This window comes from Primulina huaijiensis, chromosome 9 (genome assembly GCF_012295235.1).
Source record: "Primulina huaijiensis isolate GDHJ02 chromosome 9, ASM1229523v2, whole genome shotgun sequence".
Taxonomy (NCBI): domain Eukaryota; kingdom Viridiplantae; phylum Streptophyta; class Magnoliopsida; order Lamiales; family Gesneriaceae; genus Primulina; species Primulina huaijiensis.
In genome coordinates this window covers 22,002,643-22,026,556 of record NC_133314.1, presented here as the reverse complement: position 1 = coordinate 22,026,556, position 23,914 = coordinate 22,002,643, and the positions used below count along the sequence as shown (strand labels likewise).

The 23,914-nt window shown below is 36.0% G+C and overlaps 1 protein-coding gene across 4 annotated transcripts; it reads right to left on the bottom strand.

The window, feature by feature from the left end:
• Nucleotides 1–6,075: 6,075 nt before the first annotated feature.
• On the bottom strand, nucleotides 6,076–22,824 carry LOC140985373 (enhancer of mRNA-decapping protein 4-like). Of its 4 annotated transcripts, XM_073453220.1 has the most exons (13): nucleotides 12,455–13,435; nucleotides 12,221–12,270; nucleotides 11,989–12,145; nucleotides 11,679–11,897; nucleotides 10,416–10,544; nucleotides 9,125–10,255; nucleotides 8,576–9,058; nucleotides 7,846–8,205; nucleotides 7,641–7,760; nucleotides 7,301–7,471; nucleotides 6,978–7,142; nucleotides 6,775–6,894; nucleotides 6,076–6,589 (listed from the first exon to the last, which is right to left on the bottom strand). In XM_073453220.1, the coding sequence occupies exons 1-13, from the start codon at nucleotides 13,400–13,402 to the stop codon at nucleotides 6,281–6,283; spliced, it is 4,362 nt and encodes a 1,453-aa protein (XP_073309321.1). In that variant the 5' UTR covers nucleotides 13,403–13,435; the 3' UTR covers nucleotides 6,076–6,280. The 4 variants fall into 4 exon arrangements, with proteins under 4 accessions (XP_073309321.1, XP_073309320.1, XP_073309319.1 ...); XM_073453219.1 differs by lacking the exon at nucleotides 12,455–13,435 and adding an exon at nucleotides 21,680–22,824 and having other exon boundaries at nucleotides 8,576–10,255; XM_073453218.1 differs by having other exon boundaries at nucleotides 8,576–10,255.
• Between the last annotated feature and the right edge of the window lie 1,090 nt (nucleotides 22,825–23,914).

The window sequence follows — 23,914 nt, the reverse complement described above, 5'->3', positions numbered from 1 at the left end:
ATTAATGACCCAAATAAGAAATCCGTCTCACAAAATACGACCTGTGAGACCGTCTCACACAAGTTTTTGCCATATAAAATTTACTTCGACTAACATAATGAAACCTACAAGTAAGGTAAAATAGACATGATAAGCAGTTTGATAATTTGTGTAAAATCATAGAAAGTAGAAGTAACCGTTTTGAGGCCAGCAATTGTTCATCATCTTACCATAAAATAAAAAAATATTATTGGATCTCATATTTTTATTTCAAAGTGAAAAGATCGGTTAATTATCTTATATAAAACCAAAATTGAGAGTATATCTTTCGATCTAATACAATCTCAGCCATGATACATAGTTAGCTTTAAAAGTAGCTTAAAGTGTCTATCTAGTGAACAAAATCATTTACTGAAAAGTAGAATCTTGGCTTATCAAAATATTTCACATACACTGACTATCTAGATTTTGATATCAAAGTGCAAAAAGGATTTTCATATCTAGATTTTTTTATTTAATTTTTAATATAATTATGCTATGTTATGTTCCAGGAAGAAGATCTAATTTTGTGATGAAATCTCAAAGATCTAAGATCCATCACATCTGTCTCCGGTTTTGGATTAAGACATGGGGAAGCAAAAAGAAAGCTGCAGACAGGAGCAGTGTACAAAACGTGACTTCAAAAATCCATCGAGAAACAAGGATCAAAAAGTACAACATATACGTGAGCATTAGTAATAAGGTAGGTCTCTTGTGAGACGGTCTCACGAATTTTTATATATGAGACGGGTTAACCCTACCGATACTTACAATAAAAAGTAATACTCTTATCATAAAAAGTAATACTTTTTCATGGATGACCCAAATAAGAGATTCGTCTCGCAAAATACGACCCGTGAAACCGTCTCACGCAAGTTTTTGCCTAATAAATAATTACATTAAGCCAAAATCAAAAAATTCAATTTAATGACAAAATATAATTACCTTAACGACCATTATTAAAATGACATAAACAGTCTTTATATAATAGTTTTTTATAATAATATTTAAATTTTAAATATATTTATTATATTACATCGATAATTTTAAATAATTATTCAAATACTAATAATTGTTATATTTAATTATATAATTTTAAATAATTATTCAAATACCAATAATTGTTATATTTAATTATTAATTACATAAAATAACAATATTAAAATTACATCATTCAAATATTTGTTAGATTTTAAAAAAAGGTACTGTAAAAGAATCTTGCAATGAATGATGAAGAAATAACAAAAGATGAGGAATTGGCGAAAGTGACCCATCGCAGGAAACGTCGCTTTCGGAGTTTGCAGAGAAACACAGACGTCGCAGTAAGGTAACCTCTAGTATCTTGTTCCGCCATTAATGGAGACTGCAACCAACACACACTATTGTTCTTCTCAATTTGTCTTTTTTTTTAATACATAATAATCATACTTAATTTAGTGTTCTTGTTGTACACTATTTCATCGGTGTAAGTCGTATAACATTGTCACGGTGCAATAATCGTTTCCGATAGCAGACGATCGAATCGTAGCGTTTGATTTTTTTTAGAATTACCAAAACATAATGTTGATCCACAGATGAGGTCAAAGAGGAAGTGAAATGTACAGAGAGCTTGTTTATAATTAAGCAATGATCAGCACATACAAGGTTAGTGGAATTAAATGTTGGTGACCCCACAGACACCTGGCGATTGGTTTTAGAATATTTTTTTAAAAAAATCGCACCAATTTATTTTCGTGAAATGAGTATCCATATTTAAAATAAAAAATATTATTTTTAATATAAAATATAATATTTGTTCACGAATGTATCAAATAAATTTGAGCTGTAAAATGATCTTATATAAATTTTTATGTTTCAACATTTTCATTTCTACTTTTCTTTTTAATTTATTCATGTAACGTTTTTTTAGAGATCTTTTGAATTTATTTTTCTTAAAAAAAACTGCCTCAAATAAAATAACAATAATTGACAATCAAAATTAGGTTGGAAGCTTGATTTGGAATGCATGCATTCAAAGTTAATGGCTAAAGAATTTCATGTGTTCGCACATTAAATTAATCCAGGTCCACACAATAGAATTCGCCTATAAATAAATAGAGTATTCATCTCTCATTTCAATGATCTCATCCAAGCTTTCTAAGCATCCCGGATTGTGAGAGCAAAAAGAAAATGATTTTTCTTGAGTGTTAGACATGTTCTCTTATGTGAGTTAGAGAAATTATTTTCTCGGTTATATTTGACGTTGAGATTGTGAAGGCACGATTATTTTTTTTTACACTTAGAATATTTCTTTCAATAAAGATTTACAATAGCTCCGTGAACTTAGCCTATATTAAGTGAATCGTGTATATTTTTGTGTTCTTATTGATTGTTTTAATTACACTTTTTTTATACTATATTACCCAACAAAATTATTTGCGATATTTTCATCTACTGCCCCCAATCCCTCGTTCAATCAATTTCTCGGGTCCTAGACAAATAAGTACAATATTCATGCATACACACACACACACACACAGATCTAAATAGGAACCAAAATATAAAATCCAAAAAAATTTAGAATGCAAACACAATAATTTTGGCAGGTCTTCCTTGGAGCTATGGACCAGAATTAAATTCCCCCGGCCTGGGCAGAGAAATGGAGACAGCGCAATGAAGCTACACATTGTTGCCCATTGCCTCGAAGCCAACATCGCTTTCAAGGTAATCGAATTTGTTTGGAGTTTGAGAAATGAAAAAAAAGGAAGCAAATAGAACAAGCAGATGGTAAAACAGTGATTACTTGGATCTATCCCCAGTACGTAGTAATTGCTTCAAAAGGGACATTTCAACAAGTTCTCTCCCGATAGCAATTAATTCGAGGGTGAAAATGACATATAATATATTGGCAGTACGGGTTCAAGGACCACAGTGTATATTATGCATGGAATGGATGGGAAGGGGAAATGCCAGTTTTCCGTTTTGTCTTATCGGGTGAGGTCAAGAAAATTTTGAAAATTCAGTGGATCTTGATATATACGATTAGAGATGTCGAAAAGGTCGAGCGGAACAAATCGACTCGTCTTTTTGGTTGGTTGAGAAATTATCGGCCCGACTATTTTATACCACGAGGCCGGTCAACCCTACAAAATGTATAGCAAAGTTCATATTTGATATCTTGAATACATCCCATATTTTTCTAACATGTTCATCTTCTGTGTGCCAAAACAGACAAATCTCATATGTAAATAATGCTACATTATTGCACAGCTTACGAAGACAGTAGTTTATATTAGCACCATTTGTACTCCATGACATGCACATTTATGGATCATGAGTCTATGTTATACCGTGAGTAGAATGAACTCTATATTTTTTGTTTTCAAGTGAAATGATCGGCTGATCATCTTATCAAAAAACTGGAAAATCTATTCTCGATGTAGCATTGACTCGTCCCATTTATCTGAATCTGAATATTCCTCCAAGAATCTCTTTTATTGGAAGAAGTTTATATTACCGCCGTATATATCATGACGGGTGTTGGCAATTAATTGATATGTATACAGTACTGATCGAAAACCAATACACAGGCGACGATTCGACAAATATAACATAAATCACATCACATAATAATATAGTTAAAAATTTGCTTGCATGTAATATAATATGATTATAAATATCTTATAAATAATATCTGATGTGTTTTTAATCATGATGATTTCGTTGGACAAAGTTTAACTGTAATCATGTTCTTAATTAGTTTTGCAGGCTTCTGATTTATTGCTTGGTAAATGCTATTTATATGAGTAGTGTTCTCGTTCACCCAACACATAAAACGTGTGCTGAGTAATAAATCATGATCATTCATCATTAATTCATCATGATTGGATGAGTGACAATTATTTATTTATTCAGCACACGTGTCATGTGTTGAGTTGATAAATATACTCAAAATCCTGATTTAGATATTACCTACTAAAGATTCCATCGACAAGTATTCTTTTTCGAAAAAAACCAGGAACCGAGGACAAATTTGGTGATGGAAAGATCTTAGGGATGTGTATTCAATATTGAAAATTTAATTACTTTTATTGACTTTTGTAGAGTTTAAAATCTAGAGGTATTGAACATATACTTTTATAAACTCTATAAAAGTTTAGTAGTATTCAAATTAGATTTTTCTATAATCTTAAAAATCTAGTGATATTCAAACTTGATTTTTTAAAAATCTATAGGTATCCATTATTTTCATAGATTTACAATGATTTTAATATAATTCTTTATGTACAAACCTTCAAATTTTAGGTACAATTATAGAAACTCAAAAATTATCTTCTACTCACCCTAGAGATTTTAGTAGACTTTTAATCGAATAATATATATTTCTCACCCATATATTTCTCTTCCTACGACGCTTTTCTCCTCTCTAAAGACAAGTCGAGGGTTCCTCGAATTTCAGATGTATGATTCCTTTCTTGAATCATTATTGATTTGATGAAAAAATAATAATATGATTTCTATGTATCTCTTTCTTTGTTCCGTTCGTTGTTTGTTTACGTCTATTTATCTGTGTGCTCCAAATTTTTGCATATAATGTGATATGTGGAAATCTATACATCTGGCTTTCGGTTTCTTAAAAAAATAATATGTTTCAATTTCTGTATTTTATGTTGTTTCTAGTTAGGAATTAAACCGATCTATTTATCTAATTTTATGTTTAGTTTCTTAAAAAAATAATTTGTTTCAATTTTCTATATTTCATTATGTTGAAGCTAACAAATTGTCAACAGTGAGTCATCATATGTTGTACCGAGATGAACAAATTGGAGATAATTTAACTAAATATGTTAAAAAAAAACTGATAAGTTTATAGGGTTTATAAATGTATATATAAAAATATATCAAATAATAAGGAAAAATTGATTTGAGAATGATTAGGATACATTAATATATACACAAAAAGTACCAACAAAACATGTCCTTAATTTTGTTGATTCCTAGTCGGAAAAACATAAAGTATAGCTTATAAAAAATACAAGTTGATCAAAACTAGCTTAATCGCACGCAAGAGTATAATATTTAAATGAATTAATACGCATTCTCCTTCTACATAGCTCACTTCCAGATTCTCGTTCAATTGAATTTCTGACAATACTTAATCCATAAATAGAAGATAATATCGTGCAAGCTACCAATCGCTTCCCCAATCGCTTCCAAATGAAAAATAAGAACCGAAAATCCTGCTCATGCCACAATTCATTTGACCTATGCTCCTCATGAAGGCCATGGTATTCAAAGGTTGGAAAAAATTGGATGGTGAAACGCAAATTCAAACAGGCACAGATGTGTAAGTTTTTTTAAGTAACTTGTAAAATGGGCAACATGTGTTATCGGATTGGGATTTTTACCGACCCTATGACAGTCTTTGTAGGAGTTTGATCCATGTAATCTTTGTAAGAGTTTGATCCATATCGCTGTTCATTGATTTTGATTTTGTTAAATTGAATTGTTATTTTTTTTTCCATATATTAAACATATTTACTTTTTAAATAAGTAAACTTATTTACATAAAAAAATTTATTTCAAAATAAAAATGTTATTTATATTAAATAATTATTAATTCATAAAAGTACAAAATTTGCACCATCAATCAAAAAATTTGCAAATATCTACAAAAATTTTGCAAAAATACTACAAAAGTCCATAGAATTCTATTTACAAATACGTGAGATTCTATAAGAGCCAATAAAAATCTGCCAAATTCACGCAAATCTATCATTTAAAAAAAATCATTAAATCTCTTCATTGAATACACCCCACAGATTTGCCACCTGTCAAACTTATATTATTATCATGAAAATTAATTATTTTGAATGCGTAATATGAAATACAGTTTCTTGCACGACTTCCAAATGTCATGCCATACAATGGACGTTGATTTTTCATGTGATGCCATCTATATATATCTCGTCTTCAGGCTCATCATCCCCTTCACAATTACCTCTTTTTCCCAAGTTCTCTCCAAATTCAATGCTGGGAACCCTATAATAACAATAACTCTCGGGCGGGACAAGCGCGTACAAGTACAAAATTGCATATAAACAGTAATTGTAATTTCAAATCAGTGAACGGGTTAAAATTTCTACGCATATATCAAGGATCGGGAAAAGATGCGTTATTCTCAATTCTTCTCTTCTGACCGAGTAACCTAGAATTTTGTACAAACCTTCAGAAATACCCCACAATTGTTTCATCATTCAGTGAAATACGCGGAGTATTGGAATCATTTAGAGCCCATAAGCATGGAATTGATGACATGCATGATCAAGCGAATGTTGGAAAGTTCGGAAACCGTAGTGCTTGGAATGCTGTGATGGTGATTCATTATTTGATATACTTGCTCAAAGATGGGACGTACGTGCACATTAATCACTGGGTCGGCAGGATTTATAGCAGTTAGAACCTCCCTCATCCAAGTTAGTTTTCGTGGGGTTTCTTTGCTGATATCACAGGCCAATTGCTGTAGAAGAGAGAGGAATACCCCTTGGCTCAATGGTAGTGGATTCACGGCCAAAAGCGTAGCCAAATCAACCTGAATACGACCGAATTAAAAGAAATAATGAATTGAAACGAAAAATTTTTAGGATTCCGATATAAATAACTATGGCAACAAATATGTCTCTGAAAAGAAAATGGTGTGATTGGGCAAGCATATGCCTGTGCTAGGCCTCTCTGATATTCTGACGAAAAAGAAAGAGGAAAAAGAGAAGAACATACATGAGAACATAACCATGATACAACGGTAACGTCACTCCTATGCAAGGCAGCAATGAAAGCCTCCTCATATTTTCGCTCAGCTACCAATCTAGAAAGCTCTTTTGTTGGATCAACCTCGAGCTAAAGAAAATATCATTCAGAATAAATAGGTCTAAAAGCACCAAGTAATTAAAAGTAAAAAATCAGGGAGAAACGGATAAAACCTTCTCGTGTAGAGCACCCAAAGGACAATTACTCAGCTGATTAGTCAAAGTATTTGCTGCTTTAGAATTTACCCCTGCTGCTGCAAGAGCTACCAATTTTCTTTGACCATCAAGCAACTCATTGCTCAAAGTTTGAGACATTGACGTCGCAGAAGTTATAGCATCCTGAAGAAATTTAAAAAAATTAGTGAGGCGGATAGATACCAATTAATAGACTCATCCTTCGATAATGTAACATGTCAACCATGTTTTTATATGCATTTTATATTAGTCAGAGTGTGCATACTTAGAAACATTAGCATAATATGTAAAAATATAAATACCCTCAAAACAAGTGCAAGTGATGAATGTGAAGCCTCAAACTGCTGCTGAGCTGCTGCAGTATGTTCAACCATCCCTTTCTGAAATGCGGAATCAACCTGCTCAAACATTGCCCTGCAGGATATTTCAAATGCAGGGATCACAGAAACTTCCAAACTCGATTTCAGTATTTCCTGCATTGCAAACCAATAAGAAATTAGATATCGCTAGGCAGAGAACTAAATAACAATAGAGAAACAGGTCTATGCCATTTTGTGGATAATCCATATCAATTTTTGTAAACAACGCACAGAGTTCAAAGAACAATAAAATAATGGTAAATCTTATTCTCTTGATTTATACCTGAAGAGCTTGCTTGCCAGTAGTTTGAAATTGAGAATGGATTTGCCTACCAACTATAGCTTCAAGCTTGAAGTTGACTGATTTTTCCAGTTGATTTACAGCTTTATCACCCACTCCTTTCTGATCACATTAATAATGCATGATTCAGAAAATGATTAAACCACAATAAAAATATTTTCAACACAGAGAAATGTAGAACATTAACCTGGAAGCTTTCCACAATAGAAGTGGATATCGCTTTCTCAATTGTGGGAATGATAGTCCGAGCCACAGATTGCCCAAGTGAAGAAACTTCTCGCTTCACATTTTTCTCTATCAATGAAGGTAAGTCTTTGTTTAAGAAGCTACTGATCATATTTGTTACTAGTTGTGCTCGCTCCTGAGACGCCTTTTCCTGTTTTGCATTCTCTTCTTGCAACCGAGCCCATAAAGCATCAGCATTGGCTTTTACAGCTTTCTCCATGCTTCGTCCCAATGATGCCTCAAGTCTTCTGCCTTCTTTGATAACAGGGACAGCAATCATTGTCGTCATCTGCTTCTGAATGTCTTTTTGCAGAGCTACAAGCTGAAAATAAATAAGCCGCAATGCGTGAGATCAAAATGTTGACACATAAATCAGTCTCTACCTGATGCATTAAAAATTTTGTACATGTATTTTGCATTATTCCTATGGGGAAAAAAAGATCAACAATAAAAATTACCACTACTTGGAGAGTAAAAAAGATCAACTATAAAATTAACTATGACATTGTATGCAGACAAATTAAAATATATAAAACAAAAGAAACACATGCAAGAAGTTTTTAACTTTAACTAATATAACTAAAAAATAAGTGAGACTCAGTTTGAAGAATGATGAAATGAAGCATACATAACAGTATTTCCAAGAAAAATCCCAACAGTAAATAATAAGAATATTAAAGGTTCACAATTACCCGATGCAGGACCTCTTGCATGGAATAAATTTGTGATTCTACAGGAGTACTATAGCTGAGGCCTGGTTCATTAGAAGAATCTGCCGAATTGAAAGCACTTGGTGAGGGTGAAGATGGGCCAGATCCTTGAGCACTCTTTCCCTTCTGCTTCTTCCCTTTGACATTTGATGCAGGTTGCGGAGTCAGCACAGGAATTGATGGATCAATTACCCTGCTGGGACCATCCTTTGCGGAGTCACGAGTCCTTTCTTCTACAGTTGAAGGTTGGGCAACTGTTTCAGTTCCACCAGCCCCATCAAACTGGCGATCTTCCTCTACTATATAAGTTTCAGGTGATACGGTACGATATTCTCGGGCCATCTCAATTCCAAGGTCATATGCTTGAGAGCAAAAGGTACGTTCCTTGTTTTCCGACAGAAATGTCTGAAGTTCTTCACGAGATCCATCATCAATATTTTGATTAAACTTAGTTTCACCCACAAACTTTGTCTGAAGTTCTTCACGAGATGCATTGTCAATATTTTGATTAAACTTTGTTTCACCCACAACCTTTACCTCTACAACAGAATTCCTTATTTCATTGCTCATTACCACATCTTGAATTTTTAGTTCAACCTCGCTTTGGGCCTCTGTCGTGTGTATCACCTCAGAGGATGAATTGGCCATCAATATCTCAGAAGGAGTAACCAGATGAGTGGGGTGTCTGAATTCTATTGAATGATTGAGTGCCAAGGAGATATCATCTTGAGAATGCTTATTGTCATAGTTTCTTGAATCACCATCCAATGAAGCAACATCAGACAAGTTACTATGAACGGTGTCCATTTGTCTGTCAACTGTATATTCAACCATTTTTGGCTCTACACCCGGATCAATATTCAAAATGCCATGGTCAAAGCTGCTGGATGGATTTCTAAAACCAGAAAGCGTTCCAGACAGCCTGGGACTCAAAGGAAGAGAAGGTGAAGCAACAGACGAAAGATTAGCATCACTAGCAATTACAGGTGAAGGCATTGGTTTGCTTTCAATACTTGAGGTAGCAAAATCCTGAAGGCTGAGTGAGTCGGCAGAAACAGGGTCAACAGGGTATCTCACAGTAGGTATATTCTCCAAGCCATTTTCATGTATGGATGATGAGGGTGCTGAACTAGCTATCGATGTCTCCGTTGCCTTAATGCCAGAAGACTCCAAATTGGTAAGTCCTTCTATAACAGAGACTTCTCGCGAAACATTAGAGTTTGACTTCTCATGCACTAAATTTCCTATTGCAGGTGGCAGACACTGTGACAAGTCCAACGCATACTGCTGAATAGCCTGCGTCTGGACACAATACACCTGAACAACTTGCTCCCCATTAGGTAGTGATTCACTTGTTCCAGTAAAACTCAGTATTCGCATCGTGACAGTAAATTCGGCTATGTAATCCATGCGTGTTGCAGCCGGATTAGGACCGTATTCCAAGTGCACGACATATATAGCATTCTTTTTGGCATTTGCCAATAAAAGAAGACCAGCTTGTGATAAGGCTATCACTTGATTGAAGAAAGCTTCTTCTATTTGAGCCTTTGAACTCATTAATTCCAATGTCTGTGTGCAGTGCCATGATTCGGCATTAATAGGAAGTAACCAACCTTCCTCACTCACTGATACCCATATCTTTACTTCCCGATTGAGAGGGCCCTGAACATATCCTCTAAAAGCTGAGTGAAGTGATATAACAATTAAAACCATAAGCAAAGCAAGAATTAACAAATAATATTTGATGCAAGTGGTGTTAAATAGACTCATGACAAAGATAACTTTGTGAGATAAACTAAAATGAATCACTATTTGAATTTACCCCAGTTATAAGTATTATATGGTCTGGGCGATGAGGAGCGGCCAAAAATGTGACAGAACTAACAGGTTGTCCACCATGAGGCTGGAGAACTGCTATTGGTAGTTGATTTCGATCTTCCCAAATTTTAATCTGCAAAAGAAAAAAATGACAAGTCCTCAACACCAGCAACTTTACAGTAACTTCTATCAGAATGATAGCACAATAACTATACACCATATAAACATAAGAACAAATTATATTTAGGTATTCAGTGATTCAAAAATGGAGGCATCTCGAATGTCAACAACAAACCACAAGCAGCATTCGGAATCAAAAATCATATCATTCACAAACTCCCGACTGTACATGCATCACTCAGGACCTAGTAGCTTTTATGTTGGATTTAGGTATCTCCCTATACAACGTGGGCTTTATTTTCTAAAATAACTATATATGTGCCTTATGTTCTTCGATTTTCCCATAGCATCAATGCAATAAATCAAGACCATACCGAAGCAATTATATTCTAACGAGTTCGTATTGGGTACTTACATCTGTGCACGCACAATACCAAGTTAGCATGTATAGATCTGGGATAATTATTGTTAATTGACATCCCAGTCAGCTCAAGCATTTGGTGCCACTTATTTCTCACTATATAAATTACTTTGGATTTGGAATTTTTAAATACTCATTTCGGCAATTCAAAATATGGTAAGTAATCTGTTAGTACTAACACTTTAGCTTTGTGCTTTATAAGAATAAATTTACTCAAATCAGATTTATCTAATACAAGCATGTTATTTGATAGAAACACGAGATTAAGTATGCGAACATAGAAAACGGTGAGGGTACTTCGGATGGAAATTTTATTAAACAAGCGCCATTAGTTTTGATAAATTGTGTACTTTAGAGTGAACTTGGCTAATTTTTGTTCCAAGATTTTTGTTATTACAAGCTAATGTTGAATATGTACTCGTGTGTCACCACAAAATTGCTAGATTTAACACCTACAAATTTTTCTCCGTTAATTTGCATATATTATATACTACGTCGCTGGAATTCAACTGACATACTTTTAACATTTATGTGTGCAAGGGAGAGAACTAACTGATTTCATTGAATCTACATCTCACTTTAAACCGGTACATATACCCTCAGCCACATAAATGCAGAACAAAAGGAAATAATAGAATGGGGCAATAACTTGCTCCCCGTTATTAGTCGAGAAAACAAGAAATAAAACCAGCTGTAGGGCAAAGCTAAAAGAAATATATGACAAACCGTTCCATCGACTGAAGCAGATACCAAACGGGTCGTCATCCACTGACACATGGAGAGGTCAGTCACTTCAGCATCATGACTACCAACAAGTTGGATGCCATCAATCAATTTATCAACTGCACATTTTAGAGGTTCGTCCACAGAAATTTTTTCTCCTTTTCCAACTTTCGTAGTATCAATCTTCAAGACTTGTTTCCCAATCCCAACAGCAAGAACTTCCTGTTGGAGAAAACAAAATTACCCAGAAAATCAACACCAAGAGATAAAATAGGGTTCAACAACCAAAAACACGTCGTTGGTGGTGAAATACTTGTTTATGACAATGCCAACAAACTCGGGGATGAACAGATTCTCCTTCTCCAGTGATCTGAATAGCAGTGACAATTCGCCCAGTAATTTGCTGCTTGTCTTCTTCATCGGGACCTTCAGTAATCTTCCACACATAAACACGACCATCCACACTTGCACTGTATGCAAGCAATACCTTGTTAAAGAGAAGACAAAAGATATGGGGATCCCAGGACAATGGTGGAAGAAGTTACCTAGCTAAAAGGTGGACATCCTCGGCAAAGAAAGCCATGTCTGTGACCCTCTGGCGGGAATAAATAATTCAACAAGATTCAATTAAGGCTATTTTCAAATGCTAGCAAGAATGATAAAAACAATAAGAAAAATTAATAATAAGATTACCAACTCATACATCACTAAAACAAATCCACAAAAAATCTTGGTTCTAACAACAGAATAAGTTCGAGATCCAAAAAAGTAAACTAGACCTGAGCTAGGCCTTTGAGCAATGATCTTAAGGCTGTGTTGATATTAAGCACCCTAATAGCCCCCAACTTAAGTCCATAACATATATATGTTTTATTCACTGCAATTTGCCTGCCCACTACAAGTCCTGGGTCCGACCCATATTTGGTAATGGGTGTAACCTCGAGCTGAGGCTGGACCTCTCCTGCCAACCTGATATCTATATCATAAACCAAATGATCGCCGCTCAAATGCCTCCCCTTGGGGAGTTTACTACTTGGCATCCGCATCACAGGGTCCTGATGTGAAACTAATAATCCAGGTCCAGACGGCAAATTGTTCACAAATTGTGGCATGGAAAAGTCAGAGCCCGAAGAAGTAGGGAGAGTTTGGGGCATCGGCATTGTGGACTCATTTGGACTGTCCAGCGTTGAAGGTGAAGCACTCAAAAGCGCCATCAAACGAGCGCCGTGGGTGTTAGGGCTTTGGGAAATAAGAGCGGCTTGGAGATTAAGGTGGTGGGGGGAACTAAGCACTGGAACTTGGGGTTGGAGGGTGGGCGTAGGAAAAGACATGGACCTCTGGGGGTGAACGTTAGCAAATTCCCGAGAGTTGGATGGGGGACTGTACATAGGAAGATGGTGGAACTGGGGTCGGTGATGGAACGGCAAGGTTTGAGGAAGATACGAATACTGCCCTCCGCCGGCAGCGGCGGGCGGCGGGAAAGAGGCCGAGGGAGGCGGAAAGGGAGCTGGAATCAAATTAGGGTTAGTGAAGGAGCTATCGCCGTTGGTAATGTTTTGGGGATTGGGGTTGGAAGCAAGTGTCGCTGCCGGGGAATTGGAAGGTCTGAAAAAAAAGGGCATGTCGAAAGGAGTAGCTCCGCCGGGTGTATTGGGATTTCCAGGGGTCGCCATGTCTGCAACATTAACTGCTTCAGTGTTCACAGCTCTTTGTTTGGCATTTTCCATATTCACTTGACAGTAAATTCTTTCAAGATTCTTGTTATTTAACAAAATTAGACAGTTGATTTCGTTTTTGGGTCCACTTTTATACAATAACTAGAATTAAAAAAATATATTTATTATACTTAATTTTCAATTTAAGAAGGAAAAAAAAATAAAAATAAATCAATAATATAGATGTCAAGAGAAGCCAAGTAGATTCGGTCTTTATTGTAACAATGCCTAGTGGAATCTCGCCGGGGGTTGTTACATTACAAGCCGAGCCGAGCTCGACCTCTTTGGTTCACTGTTACATCTAACCGTCCAAACAAAACATGCGAATGCACGTAATAAAGCCATGCATAAGAATGAGAATAGTCAGCCAAATAGCAAGTAACTAATTATTCCCAAAGTACCTTGGTTAGGGTATGTATCATTGACCGAAAATAGCCTATAAGACTGAAGATAATAATATCACCTAAACTAAGAATAACAAGAACTCCTAGGCTGGACAAGTACAAAATTGCATATAAACATTAAATGTATTTTGACTATTTTCGAATCACTGAAAGCGGAGATTCTGCACAAATTTCTGCAAAGGACCGGGAAAAGATGCGTTATTTTCAACTCTACTCCGCTTGACCGGGAAACCTAGAATTTTGTACAAACCTTCCGAAATCCCCACACGATTTCTTTATAATTCCTTGAAATATGTGGATTAGCAAAGGAATCATTTAGAGCCCATAAGCATGGAATGGATGACATGCATGATCAAGCGAACATTGGAAAGTTCGGAACCCGTAGTGGTTGGAATGCTGCGATGGTGGTCCAATATTTGATATACTTGCTGGAAGATGGGTCGTACGTGCACCATAATCACTGGGTCGGTAGGATTTATAGCAGTTAGAACCTCCCTCATCCAAGTTAGTTTTCGACGAGTTTCCTTGCTGATATCACAGGCCAATTGCTGTAGAAGAGAGAGGAGTACCCCTTGGCTCAATGGTAGTGGATTCACGGGCAAAAGCGTAGGCAAATCAACCTGAATAAGATCGAATAAAAAGGATGAATGTATTGAAAGGGAAAAAATTTAGGATTTCGATAAATAACGATGACAACAAATACTTGTATGTGAAGAAAATGGTGAGATTGGGCAAGCTCTCTCTGATATTCTGAGGAAAAAGTGTAGAGCATACATGAAAACATAACCATGATACAACAGTAACATCACTCCTATGCAAGGCAGCAACGAAAGCATCCTCATATTTCCGCTCCGCTATCAATCTGGAAAGCTCTTTTGTTGGATCAACCTCGAGCTAAAAATAGCATTGAGAATAAATAAGTCTGAAAGCATAAAGTACCAAAAATTGAAAAATCAGGGAGAAATGGAAAACCTTCTCGGGTGGTCCGGGTAGACCACCCAAAGGACCATTGCTAAGCTGATTTATCAAAGGATTTGCTGCTTTAGAATTTACACCTGCAACAGCAAGATCTACCAATTTTCTTTGACCATCAAGCAACTCATTGCTCAAAATTTGAGAAATTGATGATGCTGAAGTCATAGCATCCTGAAGAAATTAACAAAAATTAGTGGGGCAGGTAGATACCAAGAAGATTGAATAATAGAGCCATCCTTCGATAATGTACATTGTAACATGTCAATCACGTTTTTATGTGCATTTTATATTAGTCATGGTGTGCATATTTAGAAACATTAGCATAATATTGTAAAAATATTATACCCTCAAAACAAGTGCAAGTGATGATTGTGAAGCCTCAAACTGCTGCTGAGCTGCTGCAGTATGTTCAACCATTCCTTTCTGAAACGCAGAATCAACCTGCTCAAACATTTCCCTGCACGACATTTCAAATGCAGGGATCATAGAAACTTCCAAACTTGATTTCAGTGTTTCCTGCAATGCAAATCAGTATGGAATTAGATTTGGCGAGGCAGACGTTACATAGAGAAACAGGTCTCTGTCACTCCGGATGCGTTTACTTAGTGGGATGTGATTATATATGGATAAATCATATTATTACTATTAAACTAACTTTATATAATGTGGAATAATGATTGATAATCAATAACATGTTTACTTTGATCAATTTTGTTATTGAAATTATGATTAAGTGACTAATTACAATTTTGTTATTTGACTATGATTAATAATCTTATTTCTAGTTTTTTTTTGAAGAATGTAAATTACTATTAATTCACATGTAAGTTATTTTAATTCAACAATTTTTTTTATAAATATTATTCTTTTTTAAAAAATAAAAATTAATAAATTGAGTACAAAAAATTTCCATGAATAAAGACATGTTTTATAATTTTTTTAAATGGGTTTTTCATATATTATTTTACCTCTTTTTTGGGAATTTCCCTCTTTTTTGGGATGTAAAGAGTATTAATGTAATTTTCTCAGTTGAAAAGAGTATTAGTTAAAAAATTATTATTTATCACACATTTTATTTGCGATAAATCATCAAGTTTTAAAATCTAAATTAAGTATGAATTAGCTTTATGAGTTAGTACGAGCCATTAAAAAAACAAGTAAACATGAGATTGATAAGATTATTGGTATAATATGTTGCTTATCATAGCAAGTACACACTGTCTCCGGGATAATCCATCTCAATTTTTGTAAACAAAGCATAGAGTTAAAAAACAATAAAATAATGGTCAAACTTATTCCCTTGATTTGTACCTGAAGAGCTTGCTTGCCAGAAGTTTGAAATTGTGATTGGATTTGCTTAGCAACTAAAGATTCGAGCTTGGAGTTGATTGATTTTTCCAGCTGATTAACAGCTTTATCACCCACCCCTTTCTGATCACATAAATAACGTGTGATTCAGAAAACGATTAAGCAACAATAAAAAAAACTTAAACACATGTAGAAATGTAGAACTTTAACCTGGAAGCTCTCCACAACAGAAGTGGATATTGCTTTCTCAATTGTGGGAATGATAGCCCGAGCCACAGATTGCCCAAGTGAAGAAACTTCTCGTTTCACAGTTTTCTCTATCAATGAAGGTAAGTCTTTGTTTAAGAAACTGCTGATCATATTTGTTACTTCTTGTTCTCGCTCCCGAGACGCCTTTTCCTGTTTTGTGTTCTCTTCTTGCAACCGAACCCATAAAGCATCAGCATTGACTTTTACAGCTTTCTCCATGTTTCGACCCACTGATGCCTCGACTCTTTTGCCTTCTTTGGTAACAGGGACAGCAATCATTGTTGTCATCTGCTTCTGCATGTCTTTTTGCAGAGCTACAAGCTGAAAATAATTAGGCCGATAAGGGTAAGAACAAAATGTTGACAAATAAATCAGATGCCGTCAACAATTTTCACTTGTTTTCCATAGATAAATGGTTACTCTCTACATGATGAAATAAAAAAGTTTGTAAACGCGTTTTGCATTATTCCTATTGAAAAAAAAGAGATTCAACAATAAAACTAGCATTACTTGAGAGTAAAAAACACAAAAATGAGTAACATAAAAGCACTTGAATAACATTTAACAATGACCCTGTATGCGGACAAATTAAAATATATAAAATAAAAAGTAAAACATCTGAATAACTGAGCTAGAAGAATGATGAGATATAACATATAATAGCCTTGCCGGGGAAACTTGTCAAACAGTAAATACTAAAAGTAACAATATTAAAAGGTTCACGATTACCTGATGCAGGATCTCTTGAATGGAATAAATTTGTGATTCTACAGGAGTACTATAGCCGATGCCTGGTTCATTAGAAGAATCTGCCGAATTGAATGCACATGGTGAGGGTGCAGATGGGCCAGATCCTTGAGCAGTCTTTCCCTTTTGCTTCTTCCCTTTGGCATTTGGTACAGGTTGCGGAGCCAGCACAGGAATTGAGGGATCAACGACCCTGCTGGGACCATCATTTGTGGAGTCATGAATCTCTTCTTCTACAGTAGAAGGTTGTGCAACTGTTTCAGTTCCACCAGTCCCATCAAACTGCCGATCTTCCTCCACTATATAAGCTTCAGGTGATATGGCACGGCATTCTCGGGCCATCTCAATTCCTAGGTCAGATGCCTGAGAGCAAAAGACATTTTCCATCTTTTCAGACAGAGAAGTCTGAAGTTCTTCTCGAGATCCATCATCAATATTTTGATCAAATTTCGTTTCACCCATAACAATTACCTCTACAACAGAATTCCTTGTATCATTGCTCATTACCACATCTTGAATTTTTTGTTCAACCTCGCGTTGGGTCTCAGTTGTGTGTATCACCTCGGAGGATGAATTGGCCATCGATATCTCAGAAGGAGTAACCAGATGAGTGGGGTGTCTGAATTTTATTGGATGATTGAGTGCCAAGGAGATATCGTCTTGAGAATGCTTATTTTCATAGTTTCTTGAATCACCATCAAATGAAGCTACGTCCGACGAGTTACTGTGAACGGCATCCATTTGTCGGTCAACTGTATATTCAACAATTTTAGGCTCTACACCCCGATCATTACTCAAAACACCAGGCTCATAGTTGCTCGATGAATTTCTAAAACCAGCAAGTGTTCCGGACAGCCTGGGGCTCAATGGTAGAGAAGGTGAAGCAACAGAAGAAAGATTACCATCACCAGCAATTGCAGGTGAAGGCATTGGTTTGATTTCCATACTTGAGGGAACAAACTCCTGACGACTGGGCGACTCGGCAGAAACATGGTTAACAGGGTATCTCACAGCAGGTATATTCTCCAAGCCACTTTCATACATGGATGATGGAGGTGCTGAACTGGTCATAGAAACCTCTGTTGCTTTAATGCCAGAAGACTCCAAATTGGTAAGTCCTTCGATAAACGAAGCTTCGCGTGAAACATTGGAGTCTGACTTCTCATACACAACATTTCCTATTGCAGGTGGCAGACACTGTGACAAGTCCAACGCATACTGCTGAATGGCCTGTGTCTGGACACAATATACCTGAACAACTTGCTCACCATTAGGTAGTGACTCGCTTGTTCCTGTAAAACTAAGTATTGGCATTTTCACAGTAAATTCGACTATGTAATCCATGCGTGTTGCAGCAGGATTAGGACCGTATTCCAAGTGCACTGCATATATAGCATTCCTTTTGGCATTTGCCAATAAAAGAAGAACAGCTTGTGATAAGGCTATCACTTGATTGAAGAAAGCTTCTTCTATTCGCGCCTCTGAACTCTTTAATTCCAATGTCTGCACACAGCGCCAAGATTCAGCATCAATAGGAAGTAACCAACCTTCCTCACTTGCTGATACCCATATCCTCACCTCCCGGTTCAGAGGGCCCTGGACATATCCTTTAAAAGCTGAGTGAAGTGATATAAAAATCAAAACCATAGCAAAGCAAGATTTAACAATAATATTTTATGCAACTGGTGTTAATGAGAGTTAACAAAGATAACTTTATGATTTAAACTAAAATGAATCTCTGTTTGCATTTACCCCTGTCATAAGTATTATATGGTCTGGGCGACGAGAAACGGCCAAAAATCTGACAGAATTAACAGGTCGTCCACCATGAGGCTGGAGAACTGCTATTGGCAGTGGATTTCGATCTTCCCAAATTTTAATCTGCAAAAGAAAAAAGTGACTATCAGAACGATAGAACAATCACCATACACCAAATAAACGTGAGTACCATTGTGATATTTAGGTATTCAGTGATTCAAAATTGGAGGCATCTTGAATGTCAGCAACAAACCACAAGCAGCATTTGGAATCAGAAATCATATCCTTCACAAACTTCCTGACTGCACATGCATCACTTAGCACCTAATCTTTTTATGTTCGATTTAGGTATCTCCCTACACAACACTGGAATCTTTTCTCTTTAAATAATTATATGTTTTCCTTATAATCTTCGATTTTTTTTTCTGTAGCATCAATGCAGTAGATCCAGACCCTACTGACGCTATTACATTTTAATTAGATGGAATTGGGTACTTAATTTTGTGCATGCACAATACCAAGTTAGCACGTATAAATCTTGGATATATGTCTGTCACCTGATCTACGGCGTCACAGTGAGCACATATTGAAATATCAAGCTTTTGGTGCCACTTACTTCTAACTATATAAATTATTTTGGAATTTTTTAATGCTCATTTCCGCAATTCAAAAAATGGCAAGTAATCTGCTAGTTTTAACACTTTAGCTTTGTGCTTTATAAGAGATAAATTTTCTTAAATCAGATTAACTAATACAACCATGTTATTTGATAGAAACACCAGATTGAGTATGTGAAAATAAAGAATGGAAAGGATACTTCAGATGGAAATTTTTATTAAACAAGCGCCATCAGTTTTGCCAAATCATGTACTTTAGAATGAATTTGGCTAATTTTTGTTTCAAGATTTTTGCTATTACAAGCTAATGTTACATATATACTCATGTGTCGCTGCAAAAATTGCTAGATTTAATATATTAAAAAATTTCCACGTTGACCTACCACTACTCATCTATATTAAATTATTTTCTTTCCTAAGGTGCCCACAAAAAATGCCATAAAAAATTATCTACCATCAATTCCCCAATTAGTAACCTTTATAACTTGGTTCAAAAATAGAACAACCATTATTTAAATGATGAATATATTCAAAATTTAAAACAGACAACCAAGTCCATGTAATACAGACATTCACAGGTTGAAACTAAGTTGAAAACAAAGTGCGTATTGGAAAACATGCAAGTTCTGAAGGAAACAACATAGCATTCCTTTTGAGAAGAAAACCAATATACTCATTGGAATACAAGTCCTTGCAAATTGAAATAATATAAAATTCACATAATCAAGTGGACTGCAAGATAGCAACCAAATGCAACTGATATGCGTTACTAAGTGTGTGTTATGATATACGACATGCCTTTTCAAGTGTTAGAACATTAGTAATTTTTTTTTAATATGCAGCATTTATAATATCAAATCGACACAATAGATGTTAAAGAGAACATAAAGATCAGTCAAACTAATCAGTCCCATGGTACAGTATTCCAAGTGAAGAAACAATAGCTCTCACCTTCAAACCTGAACAAAAGGGTAAAAGCTTTCAAAAGAAGCAAAAAAGTGCTACTCTTTCTTGAAATCTTGACAATCGTAGATTGGGCCCATCCCTAAGATTACTGAATGCACATCATTGAGAGATCTGTTTCTCTAATTTCTTGTTAAGATTTATCATCTAATTCCATTTTCTCTTAGAATCTCTAAGATACTAGTTTGTATATGTTTCTTCACTAACAAAATTAATAAGAATACATGACAACACAGCTAATTCCTAAGGTAATTTGTTAATCTTTCCCTCTTCTATTGCAAATTCTTAGTGATCTTATCAGGAGCTCAACATTAATTTTTTGTGTTTGTATGTGCAAGGGAGATAACTAAATGAATACCAACCTTCAGCCAAATAAATGTAAAACAAAAGGAACATTATATGGTAAGGCAATAACTTGCCCCCTGTTATTAGTTTAAAAAACTAGAAATAACACCAGCTGTAGGGAGAAGTTAAAGAAATATGTGACAAACCGTGCCATCTACTGAAGCAGATACCAAACGGGTGGTCATCCACTGACACATAGACAAGTCAGTCACTTCCCCATCATGACTACCAACAAATTCGATGCCATCATTCAATTTATCAACTGTACATTTTAGAGGTTCTTCAGCTGAAATTTTTTCTCCTTTTCCTACTTTCGTGGTGTCAATCTTCAAAATGTGCTTCCCGGTCCCAACAGCAAGAACTTCCTGTCAGAGAAAACAAAATTACCCAGAAAATAAACACCAAGAGATAAAAATATGATTAAAAGACCAAAAACACATCGTTGATGATGAAATACTTGTTTATGACAATGCCAACAAACTCGGGGATGAACAGATTCTCCTTCTCCAGTAATTTGAATCGCAGTGACAATTCTCCCAGTAATTTGCTGCTTGTCTTCTTCATCAGGACCTTCAGAAATCTTCCACACATAAACACGACCATCGACACTTGCACTGTATGCAAGCAACTAGCTTGTCAAAGGGAGGGCAAAAGATATGGGGATCCCAGAACAATGGTCGAAGAAGTTACCTAGCCAAAAGGTGAACATCCTCAGCAAAGAAAGCCATGTCCGTGACCCTCTAGCAGGAATAAATAATTCAAAGCGATTCAATTAACGCTATTTTCAGATGCTCGCAAGAATGAGAGAAACAATAATAAAAATTAATAATAAGATTACCACCTCATATACACTTAAACAAACCCAAAAAAATTCCTGGCTGTAACAACAGAATTAGTTTGAATGCCAAAGAGGTAAACAAAACCTGAGCTAGGCCTTTGAGCAAGGATCTTAAGGCTGTGTTGATATTAAGCACCCTTATAGCCCCCAACTTAAGTCCATAGCATATGTATGTTTTATTCACAGCAATTTGCCTGCCCACTACGAGTCCTGGGTCCGACCCATATTTGGTAATGGGTGTAACCTCGAGCTGAGGCTGGACCTCTCCTGGCAACCTGATATCTATATCATAAACCAAATGATCGCCGTTCAAATGCCTTCCCTTGGGGAGTTTGCTACTCAACATCCGCGTGACAGGGCCTTGATGTGAAACTGATAATCCAGACCCAGATGGCAAATTGTTCACGAATTGTGGCATGGAAAAATCGGAGCCTGAAGAAGTGGGGAGGGTTTGGGGCATCGACATTGTGGACTCATTTGGAATGTCCAGCATTGAAGGTGGAGCACTCAAAAGCGCCATCAAACGAGCACCGTGGTTGTTGGGGTTTTTGGGGCTGGCCGGGGCTTGGAAGTTAAGATGGTGGGGGGAGCTAGGCAAAGGAACATGGGGTTGGAGGGTGGGGGTGGGATAAGACATGGACCTCTGGGGGTGAAGGTTCGCAAATTCTCGAGAGTTGGACGGGGGACTGTATAAAGGAAGATGGTGGAACTGGGGTTGGTGGTGGAACGGCGAGGCTTGAGGAGGATACGAATATATCCCTCCGCCGGAAGTAGCTGGCGGCGGAAAAGAGGCCGAGGGAGGCGGAAAGGGCGCAGAAATCAAATTAGGGTTAGTGAAGGCGCTATCACTGTTGGTAATGTTTTGGGGATTGGAGCTGGAAGCAGGTGTTGCTGCCGGGGAAGTGGAAGGCCTGAAAAACTTGGGCATGTCAAAAGGAGGAGCTGCGGCGGGTGGATTCGGATTTCCAGGGGTCGCCATGCCTGCAAACTGAACAACTGTAATAAATAGTACACAGCAGCTACTGCAGATCAACACAGGAAGATCTGCGCAATTTCCAGTGGTTGTAATCCCGGCGGAGCGTCAAATGTTGATCCAGTAGCGAGGCTGGCGCAGCGAACAGACTATTGTCCTTTGGGAGACTCGAAACAAGAACATGACGCTAATGATCATACACATGAAAAATTAATATAATTCCCTTCATTTATCGATTCTCTCCTTTTGCTATTAAACATAGCACAGTGAGAGTACTACTATGTTCAAAATCTTTTGCGGTGAAAAATAGCATAAAACATCCTACCATCATTTTAAGATTTGCAACACATATATCATCGAGTAATGTTCGGGATGGTAAAGTAAGTGAACGTATAATTAATATTCAAGAGTCTTATTCTCTCTTGTGCAGTGTGGTGTCTTACTAATGTGATTTGCGAGCTATATTGTGTTAGTCGAATGTTATCTGGTGCACATCAAAAAATAATTATTATGTGTTTCATCATCCTAAAAAACATTTCAAATACATATATTAGAATCTTCCTTAAAATACCATTCAATTTTTTAAGATGTTTGGCTTTTCATTCTTAAAAATACATATATTACAATAATTTCAGATGACATCCTTCTATCAGTGCTATAAATGGTGGTCGATATGGTTGTCTAGACAATGTCTAGACGGTAGGTGGCCCTTGACCACCCCGCATTTGTTCAAGGAGGTCTCTATAGGCGTTCGAGACTATCCGGCAGTCAAGACGGTCAATGATTTTAAAATCTTAGTCAATTGTCAAAGTCAAATTATTTTAAAAATCAGTCAAAATCAATCAATTTTAAAAACTTAGATATAATAAAAACATATATCACTCTCTTCTATATTTATTTTTTGTTTCAAGTGTCCATCACCAGCCATCGCCGCCATTAGCCACCACATTAATTATTTTGTTAATTTGCATTTATATATTATTTTCACTTTTTTTAGATTGTATTATATTGCATGAAGCTTTTTTATGCATAAACATTATTTAATTATATATATTACAGATAAAATGATGATTATTTGTAATTACATTGCATGATTATATATAATTATTTATAAAAAAAATTGCTAAAAAAATCAATTGTCTAAGCAACTGGTGATGCCCTAGCAAGAGCGCGGGTCATCCTCGAACTCGGACAGAATAAAAATCGGGAGCTTGGGGCTACCGGGGTGAAACTAGCCCGGGTAAAAAGAACGCTCTTATATAAACCATTTATAGGTATGCAACAACAAAGGAAGCTGATTAGACCAACACATATATTCATAAAAGTCTAGGCTCTAGGCGTAGTCCG